This window comes from Rhineura floridana, chromosome 3 (genome assembly GCF_030035675.1).
Source record: "Rhineura floridana isolate rRhiFlo1 chromosome 3, rRhiFlo1.hap2, whole genome shotgun sequence".
Taxonomy (NCBI): domain Eukaryota; kingdom Metazoa; phylum Chordata; class Lepidosauria; order Squamata; family Rhineuridae; genus Rhineura; species Rhineura floridana.
Genome location: NC_084482.1, coordinates 59,953,943 through 59,972,029, shown reverse-complemented (window position 1 = coordinate 59,972,029; position 18,087 = coordinate 59,953,943). Strand labels below are relative to the sequence as shown.

Sequence of the window (18,087 nt, the reverse complement as noted above, 5' to 3'; positions counted from 1 at the left end):
GTGGGTCGCATACATTTGATTTTTTTTCTGTGCAAGCTTTTGTGCACATTTGTCCACATGTGCATGCTTTCAGTCTTAATGTTTTCCATCCAGACTAGTGGATAGCGCTTGATGGGATGTATTTGCACAGTGTGTTGTTGTCCCCTACTTACCTTCTCTGAGTTCCAGAAACCTGAGGTCCATTGTAAGCAAGCGGTCTTGTATTTATTAACCTGTGCACATGGCCATTTTGTTGTTGTTGTTGAGATACATGTTTTCGGGTATAATAGACTTACTCAAAACAGCAAGTTAATAAAAAAAATGTGTTGTGTCCACTCCCATCAGTATCCCATCGAGCAGCATCTTGCCAACAAAGTAGGAGGTGTGGTGCATCCATCAAAACATCATCACACATGTGAAAAACCTGCTTTCTCAATGTGCTCCAGTGCATGGGTAACATGCGATTTTATGTTGGAGTTTTTTCCTTACTATATTATCTGTGGATTGGGAAAATCCAAATTAAATGTGAGGGAAATGCAAGCTGCCACTTGGATAAGGGCAATGTCATGTGGGCAATGCAAAAAAACATGCACACATAGGATGCATCAAACCCTTTTTAAACTGCCATGTATACACAGCCTGAGTGGTAGCAAAGTTATTTAAGCCTAGGAATGCATCATGCAGGGGATCTTTGTGTGTGTGTGCGTGTGTCTAACTCACCTTTCTGAAGGACTTTGTTGATAAAGCAGAGTCCAATCATAGTTATCTGGGATTTCAAGTCACTCAGTGTCTGTTTAAGCCCAATGAAACTAGTGGGCTCCTCACATTTCAGACCAAGCAAAGCTTCTGTGCAACCAGACATTATTTTTATTTTTGGGAAGTCCTGTGGGAATAAACAGATTTTAAGAAAAAGTTACAATTCACCAAAATATTTTTGGAGGAGAGAATTTGGATTTCCTCATCACGGAAACTGGACCTTTTTGTTTGCCCAGAGTCTCACAAATGATATTTTTATCCTATAGAATCACAGAGCTAGAAGGTACCATAGGGGTGATCTGTTCCAATCCTTTGCTGAATGCAGGATATATACAATGCAGAATGCAACTCTGTTTAAATGCCTCCAACAAAGAAGAGCCTACAACCTCTCACTCAACATAGAAGGGGTACCATCATAAATTAAGAGATTCAGTTTGTGATATTTAACCCATATCAGTATGCACTTCCTGATACAAATATCAGAGATATTTATGAATGATTTTTTAAAAAATGGTAACAACCTTTTCACTTTCTGATTCCCCAAGAGAACCTGGACAAATGGATCTAACTATGGAACAGCAATTGAAGCTAAGCAGGTGTAGTGCCTGGATAGGAGACTGCCTGGGTACTTGAATGTAAGTATGCTGCCTTGAGTTATATTACAGAGCAAAGGTAGGATAGAAATGTAGTAAGAGCTAGTGTAGTTTAGTGGTTAAGAGTGTTGAACTAGGACCTGGAAGATCAGGGTTCAAATCCCCTTAGCCAAGATATTTATTGAGTGACCTCAGGCCATGTTGCTGTTTCTCCATCTAATCTACCTCACAGGGTTGTTGTGAGGATAAAATGGGGAGGGGGAGAACCATACGTGTCACATTGAGCTCCTTGGAGGAATATGAATGTAATAAACAATATGTAACTTCTTCTCCTCTCTTTTCTGCGATTCTGGTGGGACTGTGGGTGGTGTTTGCCAAGATAGGTACTAATGTGAAGCACTTCCAAAGAAGAACCAGCAAGTAGTGGGCAATTTAATCCTTACTGTCCACACCGATTCTCCCCGCTAATGCTCCCCAAGGACGGTTCTCCCAGCTACATTTACGTCTGGTTCTGGAGCCTGGAAGGGGAATAACAACAAAAAAGGGTAACAGCAAACTAGGAGATATTTGCAGGGAAGAATAAATGAGTGGAGGAATGCTTAACCCCCCGCTTGTGCCCACACAAATATCCTCCTATCAACATTACAAGGGAAATACGTGGAGCCCCATGTTTTCCTTGTAACATGTAGTTGTGCCCTGTGATATCTATCTTAGGTAGATAGAGGAAGGCTGCGATGATAGCTGCTGGAGGAAGAGAAGGAAAGGTGCTTGTGGTTGGGTGGAATGGAGTGGGAAGAAGAGAAACAGGATGAAGGAGGAAGCTGAACAGGTCCTGGGAGGAACTGAGAGGTGCTAGAAGAACAGAGCAGAAGGAGATGAGGCCTGAGACAGGCCACACCTGGAGATCGGGGCAATGTGGAATTTCTGGGAGAAGCAGTGTGGCATAGAGGGTCAGAGTGTTATATTTTGAAGCCCATGTTCAATTTCTGCTGACCTATGAAATGCATTGAGCAGTCCTAGGCAACTTATGATGCTTCATAAGCTACCTTGGAATGCTTTCATAAAATGTAAAGCAATGCTTTGAATTCCTCAGACGAAGAGTAGAATACAAATGTAACAAATAACTATTTTCGGGGGGGAGAGCAGAAAATATCCTTGATGGGATGCCACCAAGATCTTTCCCTTTACTTCAAAAGAACACATGAATACCCCCACACTACTAGGAAATCATAAAGCCATCAGAATATCATTGAGTGCTTTATTGCTGTTTTTGCTATTGGCTTAATGCAGCTTCATATGCTGAATTCCACCTCTGCTCTGTGTGATGCATCCATTCCTACTGCTAGGTTCCATCCGTGTCTTCACAGCTCGATTTAAACAGCACAGAGGTCATTTGCTCACATAACATGGCATTCAGTGTAAGTCTCTGCTTATATTATTTGGGTTTCTGAAGTGGCTTAGACAAACACTTGTTCAACAACAACAAAAAGTGATACTCTTTCGGCATGTATATTGCAAAAGGGGATCCTTTGCTGCTGCTCACTGGAGATTTTAAAATCAAGGCAAGGGAATGCTGCGGAAACATTGAGGAGCAGCAGCATATAAGAGGGTGGGAAGCCACATAAAGTCTCTTGCCTCAAGTGGCTGCACTGCAAAGGCAGCTGTTACCCCAGCGCTAAGGGACACATGACCTTGTTGTGTATTGTAAACACACAGCAAGAACGATCAAATGACAAGCAGGTGATGAAAGTATGTACCAGGTCTGGCCTTCTGAAAATGCCCTTCACCTTCCTTTAACACACTTAGTCCTGGCACTCTTCCCAGCAGAGTAAAGAGGAAGAAGGGGTGGAGGTATTCCGCCCAGCATGGTACAGTCCCTAATTGATCCACTCCCTTTCTTCCATGCTAATAATGTATCTGTGTGTAGGGGAGGGTAACATCAGTATACAGGAAGCACTGACCATTCCAAGGATAAAAGAGGTCAGAAATGGTTAAGAGACTCCTTAGATAAAGTATCATATTCTTCACCATGCTGGCTGGGACTGATTGGAGTTATAGGCCAAAATATTTGCAGAGTACACAGATGGAGAAGGTTGCTCTGAAGACTTCTTCAACCTTGGGTCCCCAGATGATGTCGAACCATAACTCCCATCATCCCTGACCATTGGCTAAGCTGGCTGGGGACAGTGGGAGATGCAGTCCAACATCATCAGGGAACCCAAGGTTGAAGAACTGTTATTTGGAGCAAGGATGGGGAATCTCAGGTATGGAGGTCTAATGCAGGCCTCAAGGCATAGAATCATAGAATAGTAGAGTTGGAAGGGGCCTATAAAGCCATCAAGTCCAACCCCCTGCACAATGCAGGAATCCAAATGAAAGCATTCCCGACAGATGGCTGTCCAGCTGCCTCTTGAATGCGTCCAGTGTCGGACAGCCCACTACCTCTCTTGGTAATTGGTTCCATTGCCGTATGGTTCTAACAGTTAGGACGTTTTTCCTGATGTCCAGTCGAAATCTGGCTTCCTGCAACTTGAGCCCATTATTCCATGTCCTGCACTCTGGGACAATCGAGAAGAGATCCCGGCCCTCCTGTGTGTGACCACCTCTTATGTACTTGAAGAGTGCTATCATATCTCCCCTCAGTCTTGTCTTCTCCAGGCTAAACATGCCCAGTTCTTTCAGTCTCTCCTCATAGGACTTTGTTTCCAGTCCCCTAATCATCCTTGTTGCCCTCCTCTCAACCTGTTCCAGTTTGTCTGCATCCTTCTTGAAGTGCGGAGACTAGAACTGGACGCAGTATTCAAGATGAGGCTTAACCAGTGCTGAATAGAGGGGAACTAATACTTCACACGATTTGGAAACTATATTTCTGTTAATGCAGCCTAATATAGCATTTGCCTTTTTTGCAGCCACATTGCACTGTTGGCTTATATTCAGCTTGTAATCAACAACAATTCCAAGATCCTTCTCACATGTCGTATTGCTGAGCCAAGTATCCCCCATCTTATAACTGTGCATGTGGTTTCTTTTTCCTAAGTGTAGAACTTTGCATTTCTCCCTGTTGAATTTCATTGTTGTTTTCAGCCCAATGCTCCAGACTATCAAGGTCCCTTGAATTTTGTTTCTGTCTTCCGTGGTATTAGCTGTGCCTCCCAATTTTGTATCATCTGCAACTTTGATAACCATGCTCTGTAACTCCTCATCCAAGCTGTTAATAAAAATGTTGAAGAGCACTGGGCCCAGGACTGGGCCCTGTGGTACCCCACTCGTTACTTCCACCCAGTTTGAGAAGGAACCATTGATAAGCACTCTTTGAGTACAATTCTGGAGCCAACTGTGGATCCACCTGATAGTTAGATTATTGCAATGTGCTCTACGTGGGGCTGCCTTTGAAGACAGTTCGGACACTGCAGCTTGTGCAAAATGCAGCAGCCAGATTGGTAACAGGGACCAGATGGTTTGAACATATAAAACTGATTCTGACCCACTTGCATTGGCTGCCTGTATGTTTCTGAGCTTGATTCAAGGTGCTGGTTTTAACCTATAAAGCCTTACACGGCTTAGGACCACAATACCTGATGGAACGCCTCTCCTGACATGAACCCACCCATATACTATGCTCCACATCAAAGGCCCTCCTCTGGGTGCCTACTCCAAGAGAAGCTGGGAGTCTGGCAACAAGGGAGAGGGCCTTCTCAGTGGTGGCCCCCAAATCATGGAATGATTTTTCTGACAAGGTGCGCCTGGCGCCAACACTGTTATCTTTTCAGCTCCAGGTCAAGACTTTCCTCTTTTCCCTGGCATTTTAGCATGTGTTTTTAAATTGTTTTTAATTTTTTTTAAATTGTTTTTTTAAATTGGTTTTTGTGTTTTAATATTTGAATATTTGTTTTTAATTACTGTAAACCGCCCAGAGAGCTTCAGCTGTGGGGCAGTATATAAATGTAATAAATAAATAGTTGTTCCATCCAGCCCACATTTAGCTAGCTTGCTAATCAGAATATCATGGGACACTTTGTCAAAAGCTTTGCTGAAGTCGATATATTCACAGCATTCCCACAGTCTACAAGGGAGGTTAGCCAATCAAAAAATGAGATAAGATTAGTTTGGCAGGATTTGTTCTTCATAAATCCATGTTGGCTCCTAGTAATCACTGCATTGTTTTCAAGGTGCTTACAGATTGACTGCTTTATAATCTGCTCCTGAGTTTTTCCAGGGATTGATGTTGGGCTGACTGGTCTGTAGTTCCCTGATTCCTCCTTTTTGCCCTTTTTGAAGATAGGGACAACATTCGCTCTCCTCCAATCATCCGGCACTTCCCCTTTCCTCCACAATTTCATAAAGATAATAGACAGAGGTTCTGAGAGTTCTTCAGCCAGTTCCTTCAATACTCTAGGATGCAGTTTATCAGGCCCTGACAATTTGACCTCATTCAAAGTGATTAGGTATTCCTTGACCGTTTGTCTATCAATCTCAAGTTCCAATCCTGTCCCTTCTACTCCATGTTTCCCGGGAGGGTCATAACACTCTTTTTTGGGAGAAGACTGAGCCAAAGTAGGAATTGAGGACTTCTGCCTTTTCTTTGTCATCCGTTATCATTTTGCCATCCTCAATGAGTAGCTGTGCCACCATTTCCTTTCCCTGTCTTTTACTATGGACGTACCTGAAGAAAGCTTTTTTGTTGCTTTTAGCGTCCCTCGGTAACCTCAGCTCATTCTCAGCTTTAGCCTTCCTGACGCCATCCCTGCAGTTCCGTGATACCTCCCTGTACTCTTCCTTTGTGTCCTGGCCTTCTTTCCACTTCCTGTATGTGTCCTTTTTTGTTTTCAGGTCATCTCTAAGCTTTTTGTGAAGCCACATTGGCTTCTTCTGCTGTTTTCCCCCTTTTTTCCTTGTTGGAATTGCTTCCATTGCGTTTTTAGAATTTCCTCTTTTAGAAACTCCCACCCATCTTGGACTCCTTTTCTTATTAGGGTCACTTGCCATGGAACCGTACTTACAATTGTTCTGAGTTTATTAAAATCAGCTTTCCTGAAGTCCAGGGTGCGCGTATGGCTACTCTCAGCTTTTGCTTCTGTTAAAATCAAGAATTCAAGTATGGTGTGGTCGCTTTCCCCCAGAGTTCCTGTAACTGCCACTTCATCCACCAAATTATCTCTATTGGTTAGAATCAAGTCCAGGAGAGCTGATCCTCTGGTTGCTTCCTCCACTTTCTGTAGGAGAAAGTTATCTCTAACACAAGTCAGAAATTTCTTTGAGGGGCCGTGTTGGCAGAGTTTGTCTCCCAATAGATATCAGGATGATTGAAGGCCCCCTATTACTACTACATCATGCCTCCTTGAAACATTGGCAATTTGCTTTTCAAAAGTTGCATTCTCATCTTCTCCTTGATTGGGTGGTTGGTAGTAGACTCCAAGCACCACATTCCTTTTATTACTTGCCCCATTAATTTTAATTCAGATACTCTCGGTGGAGCTACTAAGCTCATCTTCCTGTATTTCTGTGCAGGGATGTATATTTTTAACATATAGTGCGACTCTACCTCCCTTTTTATTCCTTCTGTTCTTTTTGAACAAGTTGTATCCTTCAATTGCTGTATTCCAGTCATGGGAGTCATCTCATCAAGTTTCAGTTATACCTATCAAGTCGTAATTACCCTCCTGTATTAAGAGTTCAAATTCGTCCTGCTTGTTTCCCATGCTCTGTGCATTAGTATACTGATATCGAATACCATACCATATGATTTGTGGCTTGGCTTCCTTACTACATTTTTCTGAGGACTGTTACTGGGCCCTATTAGAGCTAATCTCTCTGTTTCCGTTACTGTGCACAAGCCTTCATCAGTTGTTACCACCAAGTTTACGTCTCTCTCCCCCTTAGGATTCAGTTTGAAGCCCTCCTGATGAACTTCTCCATGCTGTGGCCAAACACATTCTTCCCAGTCCTTGTGAGATGCAACCTATCACTTGCCAGCAGTCCATCTTCCAGGAAGCACAGCCCATGGTCTCAGAATCCAAATCTCTCACGTCGGCACCACCTTCATAGCCATTCATTCACCAGAGTATTTTTCTTTCCTTTTCTACTCCTCTTCTAAGTACTGGAAGGATGAAAATTATCGGCCAATATCTCTATTGAATAATGACTATAAAATTTTTACAATGATCTTGGCAGAAAGATTGAAAATAATATTGCAACAATTTATTCAGGAAGATCAATCAGGGTTTTTACCTAAAAGACAATTACGTGACAACGTCAGGAATGTCTTGAATGTGTTGGAATATTTAGAACAACGAAATGATAAACAAGCAGCTTTGATTTTTTTAGATGCTGAAAAAGCATTTGATAATTTGAATTGGAAATTTATGTTTCAGGTTTTGGAGCAAATGGATTTTGGAGACAATTTTATAAAATGGATTAGATCGATTTATACATCTCAGAAGGCCCAGATAATTGTTAACGGAGATTTAACGGATTCATGTGAAATACAAAAGGGTACAAGACAGGGATGTCCATTATCTCCCCTTTTATTTATTCTGGTCTTAGAAGTGCTGCTTAGAGATATAAGGCAAGATAAAAGGATTTCGGGATTAAAGATAAAAAAAGAAGAATATAAATTGAGAGCATTTGCTGATGATTTGATAATTGTACTAGAAAACCCTTTGGAAGGAATTCATATATTGATGGACAAATTAAAAGAATTTGGACCGTTAGCAGGATTTAAGATCAACAATCAAAAAACAAAGATGTTGGTGAAAAATTTAACTTTAAGGGAACAGAAAGAGTTAATGGACAAGACAGATTTTACAATAGAAAAAAAGTTGAAATATTTAGGTATCATTATGACAAATAAAAACTCAAAGTTGTTTCATAATAATTATGAAAAATTATGGACAGAGATTAAGAAAGACTTGCTAAGATGGGATAAACTACAACTGTCATTAATGGGCAGAATATCTGTGATAAAAATGAATGTATTACTGAGAATGATGTTTTTGTTTCAAACAATACCTGTAATATCCTCTGATTTACCTTTTAAACAATGGCAAAAAGATATCTCTAAATTTGTATGGCAAGGAAAAAAACCAAGAGTTAAATTTAAACTACTACAAGATGCCAAAGAAAGAGGAGGACTGGGATTACCAAATCTGAGACTTTATTTTGCTGCCTGCTGTTTAGTCTGGATAAAGGAATGGATTTTATTGAGGAATAAAAGACTATTGGATTTGGAGGGTCATAATTTGAAGTGGGGATGGCATGGATATCTATGGTATGACAAAGTAAAAGTAAATGTAGACTTTAACAATCATTTTATAAGACGTCCTCTGTTGAAAATATGGAATAGATATAAACCAAGGTTTTATTCGAAAATACCATTATGTGTCTCAAGCCAAGAAGCGTTTTATAGAAGAGAAATGGCTGGAAAAAAGAAATGGTTAACTTATCAAGAACTATTAGAAAATGTACATGGAGAATATACAATGAAAGAGAGAGAACAACTGACAAAGGAAGGATATAGTTTTCAATGGTTTGCCTATTTACAATTGTTAGAAAGATATAAAATGGACAAGAAAATGTATGGGTTTGAAATAAGTAAATCTGATTTTGAAATAGGATTGTGTACAAATGATGAAAATATAATTGCGAAAATGTATAAACTCTTATTGAAAATGGATATGGAGGAAGAACAAGTAAAAGAGTGTATGGTAAAGTGGGCAAAAAATTTTGGTCATAACATACAAATGGATCAATGGGAAAATATGTGGAAAAAAGGTTTGAAATTTACACTATGCTATAATCTTAAAGAAAATTTTTATAAAATGATGTACCGTTGGTACATGACTCCAGAAAAGTTGTCAAAAATGTATAGTAATGTTTCTAATGTTTGTTGGAAATGTAAACAACAAGAAGGATCATTTTATCATATGTGGTGGTTATGTAAAAAGGCAAAATCATTTTGGGCACAGATAGGTAGGAAGATGCAAAAAATTCTAAAGATAAATATTCAGTCAAAACCAGAATTTTTTTTATTGGGTTTTATGGATAAACAAATAGAAAAGAAATATGGAAGAATAATATTATATATGATTACGGCAGCAAGATTATTATATGCACAAAAGTGGAAAATGGAATCAATACCAACAATGGAAGAATGGCTATTGAAATTAATGGATTTAGTAGAAATGGACAAATTGACATGTTTACTTAGAGAAAAATCGACAGATACATTTCTTAAGGAATGGAAGCCTCTCTTAGACTTTTTGTTGAAAGATCAAAATAAAATGATGATACTGGGATTTGACGATTAATTAAGACAGCCTACGGAGAAAAGGGACTCTGTATGTATACATTAAGGGACAGGTTTGATGTATATTATATACTTATAGCTGATCTGCGACAAATCGGAAGTCAACTATTTTATTTTCATTTTTTGTTGATGTATTGTTATGTTTTTTTTACTTTGTTTTGTTTGTCTTTTGAAAAATTTGAATAAAAATTATTAAAAAAAAAATAAGTACTGGAAGGATGGATGAAAAAACTATCTGGGCCCCAAAGCCCTTGAGTTTCCTTCCCAGAGCTTCAAAGTTTGATGTGATTTTTTCATAGCTCCGTTTGGCAGTATCATTTGTTCCCACATGGATGAGGAGAAACGGATACCTGTCGGTGGGCCTGGTGAATGATGACAACCCTTCCATCACATCTCTAATCCATCCACCTGGTAGACAGCATACCTGGTGAGTCCACAGATCTTCTCGGCATAGTTGGGTTTCGATCCCATGCAGTAGGGAGTCTCCCACTACTAGTACTGTTTTACTGTTGTGGGGCGTAGTTTCATTGCCCCTGCTTGATTGAGCTTCAGCCTCTTGCTCGTTATCGCACAGGGTGTCCTGTAATTCTTCCACCACAGGCTGTCCTCCAGTCTCACCCCCGAGTGGTTGAAAGTGGCTCCATAGTTCCACTGGTGAAGGGTGTCTTCTAGCTCTTCTGCTCCTAACTGTCACCCTTTCCCACTGAGTTTCCTCCACTTCGTTGCTCTTCTCCAAAGCAGCCTCCTCTTCTGCTACCACATGCTGTTGCTCTTCCACCTCCACATCTCTTTGCTGCTGTTGTTCCAGTGTTCTGTCTAAGAACTCTTCATCTTCTCTTATAGTCCTCAGTGTGGCCACCCGCCATTCCAGGCCCCTCACTTTTTCTTCCAACAGTGCCACGAACTTGCACTTGTTACACGTGTACGCCATGTTGTTCTCAGGCAAGAAAACAAACATGGCACACACCTTGCAGGTCACAACCACTGGAGTATCCTTCCCGCTCATACTCCCTCTACCTTTTGTTTCTGACTACTTGTTTTGGAGTGACCTGTGCTTTGACCTGTCCTACTTCAGGGTAAACTTGAGAGTCCCACTGGTATGCAGTGCGCTGTACAAGGAGAATTAATTTAAAAAAATTTTTTAAGGACCTCCCCTGTTGAACTCCTTTGTCAAACTCCTGCTTGCTCTCCCTGTTCGCTTGCTCCGTTTGCTCTCTATCTGAAAGCTGGCTTGCTTATATCTCCTCACCTGTGGACCAACTGAGACAGCTCCCTCTGCTCTGCTCAGTTAGGAGTCAGGAAACAGAATGAAAGTCCCAGCACACACAGCTGCTGCTTGTTGCCCTCAGCAGTTCGCAGGCCACACCCTTAAGCCAATAGCTATCAGGCCACACCCCTTCCAATCAAGCTGCAAGGGAGCCCTTCAGAGCACATGGCTGAGAGACAGCTCTCTTGGCCTTTTTCCTTTCCTCACTACAGCTCCTTTGGCAAACTCTTATTTGCTCTCCCTGTTCACTCACTCTGTTCGCTCACTCTCTGAAAGCTGGCTTCTTTATTTCTCCTCACCTGTGGACCAACTGAGACAGCTCCCTCTGCTCTGCTCAGTTAGGAGTCAGGAAAGCATCTCTGTCTGGCCCTTGGGACCCTCTTCCCCCAACCACACTCCTCACCAGCCCTGCTTGTACCCTCCTTGTGGGTTTTTGCCTGGCTAGAATGTGCCCTTAAATGCTGAAATTGCCTTGCTTGCCTGGATGGAGGATACAAAGGGACAGGTATGTTGAAACTAGCCAATGGTACCAAGATAAAACTCTGGCTTTCCCCACCATTGGCATGTGACCCCCAGAAAGAAATGTGGCCCTTGAGCTGCAAAAGGACCCCCATCTCCACTTAGAGGATGACATAGACTCACTAGTGAAGTACCTTGTGAGCAAAAGGTTCCAGGCTCAAACCCAGAAATATCCCGTTAAAGGATCTCTGGTAACAGGAGTTGAAACTGCCTGAGACTGTTGGCAGGCCATTAGCTAAGAGAGCCTTGGAGATACTCCACTCCAGTATTACCTGTATATGATTCTGTATGATTTCCTTTGCAAGCAAAGCAGGGAGGCTAGTCGCATCATGAAAAAGATGTCAAAACAGAAATGGATTACCTCATCAGAGCTGACGTCGCAAGTCATGTGCACAGGACATAGAGTAGGCAATGCATTTCAGTCAAGCCAACATGACAAGTAGGGGCCCCCTCCGGAGATGGACCCACTGATCAGATGTCCACATTTAATTTTACCAGTCAAAAGAATTGCAAAATGTCCACTGGTCACCACAAAAGAAACTAAGAATATCCTGTCAGGTGGAGACCTGCTCCATCCTGCTGAGTATTGGCAGAGCTGTACTAAGTTACAGGAAATTGCAAGGCTGATCAGGAATGATGCCTGTCTATATCCAACCCATTTTGGAATTTTCTTTGAAGCTTTCATTCAGAAAGGTACATAAAATGGGCTTCAGAGACCACTTGTTCATTCTGTTTGCTCCTACTCTGGTGCTTGGGTTTCACTTGTTGTTGAAATCACTCTTGCTGAAAATCATTTTGCTGCCTGAACATCTAGGCTCCATCATGGATCCTGTGGTCTGATCCAATTATCTTTCCCTGCTTTTTCTTCATTGCCTCTAGCTTCCGGGCTACCTGCTTGCTGAAGCGGAGATCCTCGCTCCAGTTGCTAAGAAATCTTTTTCAGGATTCCTCCATGCCTGCTTTCCCTGCTGTTCCCATCTGACCCAGGAGTTTCAACAGCCTGGTTTTATTTCTTCTTATTAGAGCTTAGAAAGTTATATTTTGCCCTCAATCCTATCTTGTGCAGGTCCTTTCGTTACAATTGTAGCCTCCACATCTGCTCCCTCTTCCTATCTTTGAGTGTGTGCAAGACTGTTGTAGAAAAATCTTTTAGTCCTTCCCTAACCCAGCTTAAGTGCATGCTAGCTGAGGCCTAGTAGGCAACATGAGGCCAGAGAGAAAGAGCAGGTTAGTGGGCCTCTTCAAGTGCTGAGCACACCTTGCTTCCAGAATCCTACATTGCCTCACATTCCAAGTTTACTCCCTCTTTCACCCTTCTGCCCTATAGATTCACCCCTTCTTCTCCAACCTCCTGTTATGCCCCATATGCTTGCTTCTTCTTGCATGTCTGCTGTGCGGGTGGGAGTTTAGTTGTGGTTAGATTTAGCTAATTCTCCCAAATCAAAGAAATGTTAGGTTTTTTGCATATTTGGCAGAGTTGTTTCTCCACTCCAGCATTAAATCTGTATATTTTGATACATGTTCAATAAACGTATTAGAGTGTAGGTTAATTGATACACCTATCAAGATGTGCTACTGTTAGGGTCTAAAGATCCTAATCTACAAGTCTTGTAGAGTTCGTGTAAGTGAAACATGTGCCTACTGAGGAGACTTCCTATCAGGACCTTGGAGAACTACCACCAGTTGAAATACTGGACTAGACAGGGTAAGCAGCGTTCTTCCACCTTGGTCCCTGGATGTTGTTGGACTACAACCATGGCCATGGACTAAGCTGGCTGAGGTTGATGGGAATTGTAGTCCAACAACATATAGGGACCCAAGGTTGAAGAACAGTGTGCTACAAGAACACAGGAAGCTAACTTATACCATGTTAAGCTATTGGTCTGTCTAGCCCAGTATTGTCTTTGTGACCAAGAGGAGCTCTCCAAGGTCCTAGGAAGAGGTCTTGCTATTCATATCTGCTACATGATGCGTTTTAACTGGAGATGCCAGAGATTAAGCAGGGAACTTTCTGCATACAAAGAAAATGCTCTTTAGCACTGAGCTATGGCTCCCCTCCCCCAAGAGTCTGACACAGTTTGAGGCAATTTCATACATTTATATATGATCCTCTCAGCTATCCTTACCCTATGTTTATTTTTCTACCTTCGGATGTCTTATGGTAAAAATTGGTTGATTTAAAGTGAGTATTACCAATAGGAGGGACCAGCAGTATTTAAAATTTCAGACTGAAATTCTGTGTAGATATAATACAGTGCATTCAATTATAAAGTAACTGGGTTGTATCCAGTGCTGTTGGTGCAACAGAACGCCCCTCCTCTTCGCTACTGCCCTCCACGCATCCTCAAAATCTTCTCTGGAGGGTTGGGGAAAACTCTGAGGCAGATTTTGGGAGGATGTGAGGAGAGGAGAGGAATGGGAATTCCTATTCCACAATGCTGCTCATGCAGGATTCAATGCTACCTATCTTATTTATCTTTTAAAAATACAATAAATTATACAAAACACATTTCTATAAATATGCAAACATTCTTATTGCATTCCTCCTATAATTCAGAACTTTTTGATAACACCGAGAAGCTAAATGGGGTAGGTGGAGGGAAGAGCAGGAAAAAGTGTAAACATCCATGGTGCTTTTATTTATTTTAATGTATTTATTTAATTTATTATTTTATTTCTATCCCGCCCTTCCTCCTAGCAGGAGCCCAGGGAGGCAAATAAAAGCACTAAAAACACTTTAAAACACCATAAAAACAGACATTAAAATACATTAAAACAAAACATCTTTAAAAACATTTTTTTAAAAAGCTTCCAAGAAATCTTTAAAAAACAAAAGGTTTTTTAAAAGGTTAAAAACATATTGTTTTAAAAAAGGTTTAAAAACATATTAAAAGGCAATTGCTTTTGCTTTGGAGTGAGCAAATTTCATAATAGTTGGATCTACTTTTGTTTTTTTTATAAGAACCCCAAGATCTACCAACCAGAGCCAGATACAAAAGACATATAGTTAGAATGAAAGAACTGGTTGCCTCTTTGCATATTCTGAGCCTAGGAATTTGCTTTCAGTATCAGGACTGAACTGAGCTCAGTGCACCCTGGACCTGCATTTCATAGCCCACAAAAATAATGTAATTATACTGCCTTCAAGTCAATTCCAACTTATGGCGATCCTATGAATAGGGTTTTCATGGTAAGCTGTATTCAGAGGGGGTTTACCATTGCCTCCCTATGAGGCTGAGAGGCAGTGACTGGCCCAAGGCCACTCAGTGAGCTTCGTGGCTGTGTGGGGATTCAAACCCTGGTCTCCGGGTCATAGTCCCACACCTTAACCACTACACCACCTATTACCAGTAGCACTGGAGGTGTTCAAATGCACTTATGCAACCTGATCCTTTTGGATGTCTACTTAGAATTGAGCACTACTGAACTCAATGGGAGGTATTCCCAGGTAAGGGGTGCAGATGTTGTAGCTTTTGTATCAAATTAATTCTGATTCTCAAGTACAATCGAATGGATCAGGAGGGTGTTCTTAATGCTAAGGGAGCAGAGGTAGCTTTAAACTCAGCAGCTGTGTCTGCTCTGAAACCCATTGCTGCCCCCAAAAATATATTCAGAGCGATGTGATAAGTGATTACAACTCTGTCTTGACCTGATCCTGAGATCATCCTTTGCAGAATGGCTTCCTCATCCTCTAATCCTGGCTGAGTCACAGCAGTCAGCAGACACACAGATATAAGCCAGCTCCTCAATTCAGAGTGGCGTACATCAGAGTGATCATGGCATGCTGAGACATACGAAAGGAAGGTCAGGTCCTCAGGCATGCTGGAAAATGGGACCAAAGTCGTTATTGGCAATGAAGGAAGAGCAGCAGTACCAGTCCAAGCTGCTATTAGTTATGATTTATAGTAAGCAGCAACTTGATGCACAAAGTGCTTTCCAGTTTTTGAGCCTGTTTCTCTTTGTAAATCTGACAGGCAGGGCCTTGTCATACCCATTTTGCAAGCATCGAATGAGATATTTCCTATCACCTGGAAACCTGATCCTTTTAAATTGGAGATACCAGGGATTGAACCTGGCACCTTCTGCGTGCAAGACATGTGCTATACCACTGAGCTATGGTACTTCACCATTTTGAGACCACTACTTTGACCACAGGACCACTCTGGCACCTAGTATTAAGAACTCATTTTTACATGTTTGCCTAGAGCCCCACAAAACGCAGAGTCACCACTGCAAGGATATTCCTGGGCAGCTAGACCACACCAGAGGTGCAGGGCAATAGTAGTCTTGACTATGCTCCAATCACAGCGTGGACTCTACCTGCAGGAATTGATGGTCGCTTGGATCATCAGTGAGAGTTGCCAGCCACAAATTCTGCTTCCGGAGATCAGCCAACTGCTCTTGCCTATGGTGAATGGAATTTCCCATTCCAACTAAGGCTGATCTTTCTTCTTGATCTATAAAGTCCATCACCTTGGCTTGCAGTCGTTTGAGTTCTTTTATCACCTCAGCAAAGCCTCTATTCACTTCGTCTCTGGCCATCTTCACCACTTTCTGAAAGGGAAAGGAAATGCCAAACACATCATGTTTTCATCTACCATAGCTAAACTATGGAATTTGCTATCACATGATATAGCACTAACTTTGAGTTTTAAAAAGAGATTAGATACATTCCTGGAGGATAAGGCTATTGATGGCTGCTAGTCATGATCACTATGGATTACTGCCTGTGCATACTAGTGGCTAGGGATTACAAGTGGAAGAGTCCTCTTGTGCTGATGTCTTGCTTGTGGACTTCCCCTGGGTATGTTTGGTCACTGTCAGGGCCGGTGCTATCATTAGGCCAACTAGGCAGCCCCCTAGGGCGCAGACCTCAGAGGGGTGCAGTACTGACCTTTGAGGGGCACAGTTTTATACAGATTAGTTTTTTTAACCCTTGTAAAAATGCAACTGACAATTTATATTTTTTATTTTAAGATAAATACCACAACAGTGCTATGGAATATAATGAATTATAAAGTCTTATGAACAATTTCTATATTCTGTTTTTTATTTATCCTTTTTATACTCGAGTGAGTAACAGCGCGTTTGTGCAATTTTAGGAATACTGACCATTTAGAAAACTATCAGACCTGGAGAGAACTTGAATTGCGCTTATCTAAAGGAAAAACAATTGATGATATTAACCAGCAGAAAATTAGGCAAGAAGAATATTGGCGACAAATCTTGGAAAGCTTGATTGCTTTGGTCATAGTTCTTGGCATACAAAACTTGGCATTCTGTGGTACAACTGAAAAGTTGTACAGTGCTAGCAATGGAAATTTTCTGAAGTTTGTAGAATATCTAGCCCTTTTTGATCCTATCATGAATGAACATTTGTGCAGAGTTAAAGATCAAGAAACAATGGTTCACTATCTAGGAAAAGATATTCAAAATGAGCTTATACAGCTTCTAGCAGCTGCTATAAAGCAGAAAATTTTAGCACATGCAAACTCAGCCAAATACTACTCAATTATTCTGGACTGCACACCTGATGTTAGTCATATTGAACAAATGACAATGATTGTGTTGATGTAATCAAACCATCAGTTAATGAGATGTCTGAGCCTGAGGTTATCATAAGAGAACATTTCTTGGGATTTGTTCCACTAAAGGAGACTACAGGTGCCTTTATGACAAACTCTTCTTGGACAGTTTGAGCAAATGGGATTACCAATTGAGAATCTGCGTGGTCAAGGTTATGATAATGGGAGTAACATGAAAGGCAAAGAAAATGGTGTACAAAAGAGAGTCCTGGACATAAACCCACGTGCCTTTTCTGTGCCCTGCAATGCAAACTCTTTAAACTTGGTAGTCAATGATGCCTCTAAGTGTTGTCTGGAAGCAACTAGTTTCTTCAGTTTGGTTCAACAGATCTATGATTATTTCTCTGCATCAGCTCAGTGTTGGCAAATTCTAACTAGCCATGTATCAGACTTAGGCATAACAAGCCATTGAGCAAAACAAGATGGGAGAGTCGGATCGATGCTTTGATATCATCAAATAGAGATCTTGGATGACACAAGCCTAAAAGGTTTATCTGGAAATACTTCCCGAATTGAAGCTAAGGCCCTTGCTGATGCAATTTGTACATTCAAGTTTGTGGTATCCCTTGTTACTTGGTACAACATCCTTTTTGAAGTCAATCTTACAAGCAAGCGACTACAAAATAAGGAAGCTGATTTAAATTCAGCTACAAGCCAATTGCAAGTGACCAAGAATTACCTTGTGGGCTGCAGGTGTGATGAGGGTTTTCAACAAGTTTTGATAGATGCTACTGAGATTGCAAAGGAGCTAGAAATACTACCAAACTTTGAGACAGAACAGGTTAGAAGAAGGAGAAAGAAACAGCAGTTTGAGTATGAGGCCCAAGAAGAGGCACCGCAAGATCCAAAGCAGAAATTCAAAGTAGGTTTCTACTATGCTGTCTTAGACATGGCCATACAATCTGTTGAAGAGAGATTCCAACAGTTACAACAATGTAATTCCCTATTTGACTTCCTGTATGATATATACAGTATCAACAAAAAATCTACTGAAGATGTACTTAAGGCCTGCAAGAATTTGGAAAAATCATTGAGGCACAGTGGAAACAAAGATATTGATGCTGAAGATCCGTGCTGTGAACT

The 18,087-nt window shown here is 41.2% G+C and overlaps 1 protein-coding gene across 1 annotated transcript in view; it reads right to left on the bottom strand.

The window, feature by feature from the left end:
* The window catches only part of LOC133382145 (E3 ubiquitin/ISG15 ligase TRIM25-like), a 44,995-nt gene that overhangs the window by 20,053 nt on the left and 6,855 nt on the right, over nt 1-18,087 (bottom strand). The window contains exons 3-4 of the mRNA XM_061621814.1: nt 15,740-15,973; nt 700-862 (exon numbers count right to left, since the gene is read on the bottom strand). Of these exons, the coding sequence (XP_061477798.1) occupies nt 700-862; nt 15,740-15,973 (397 nt within the window). The remainder of the gene's footprint in view (nt 1-699; nt 863-15,739; nt 15,974-18,087) is intronic.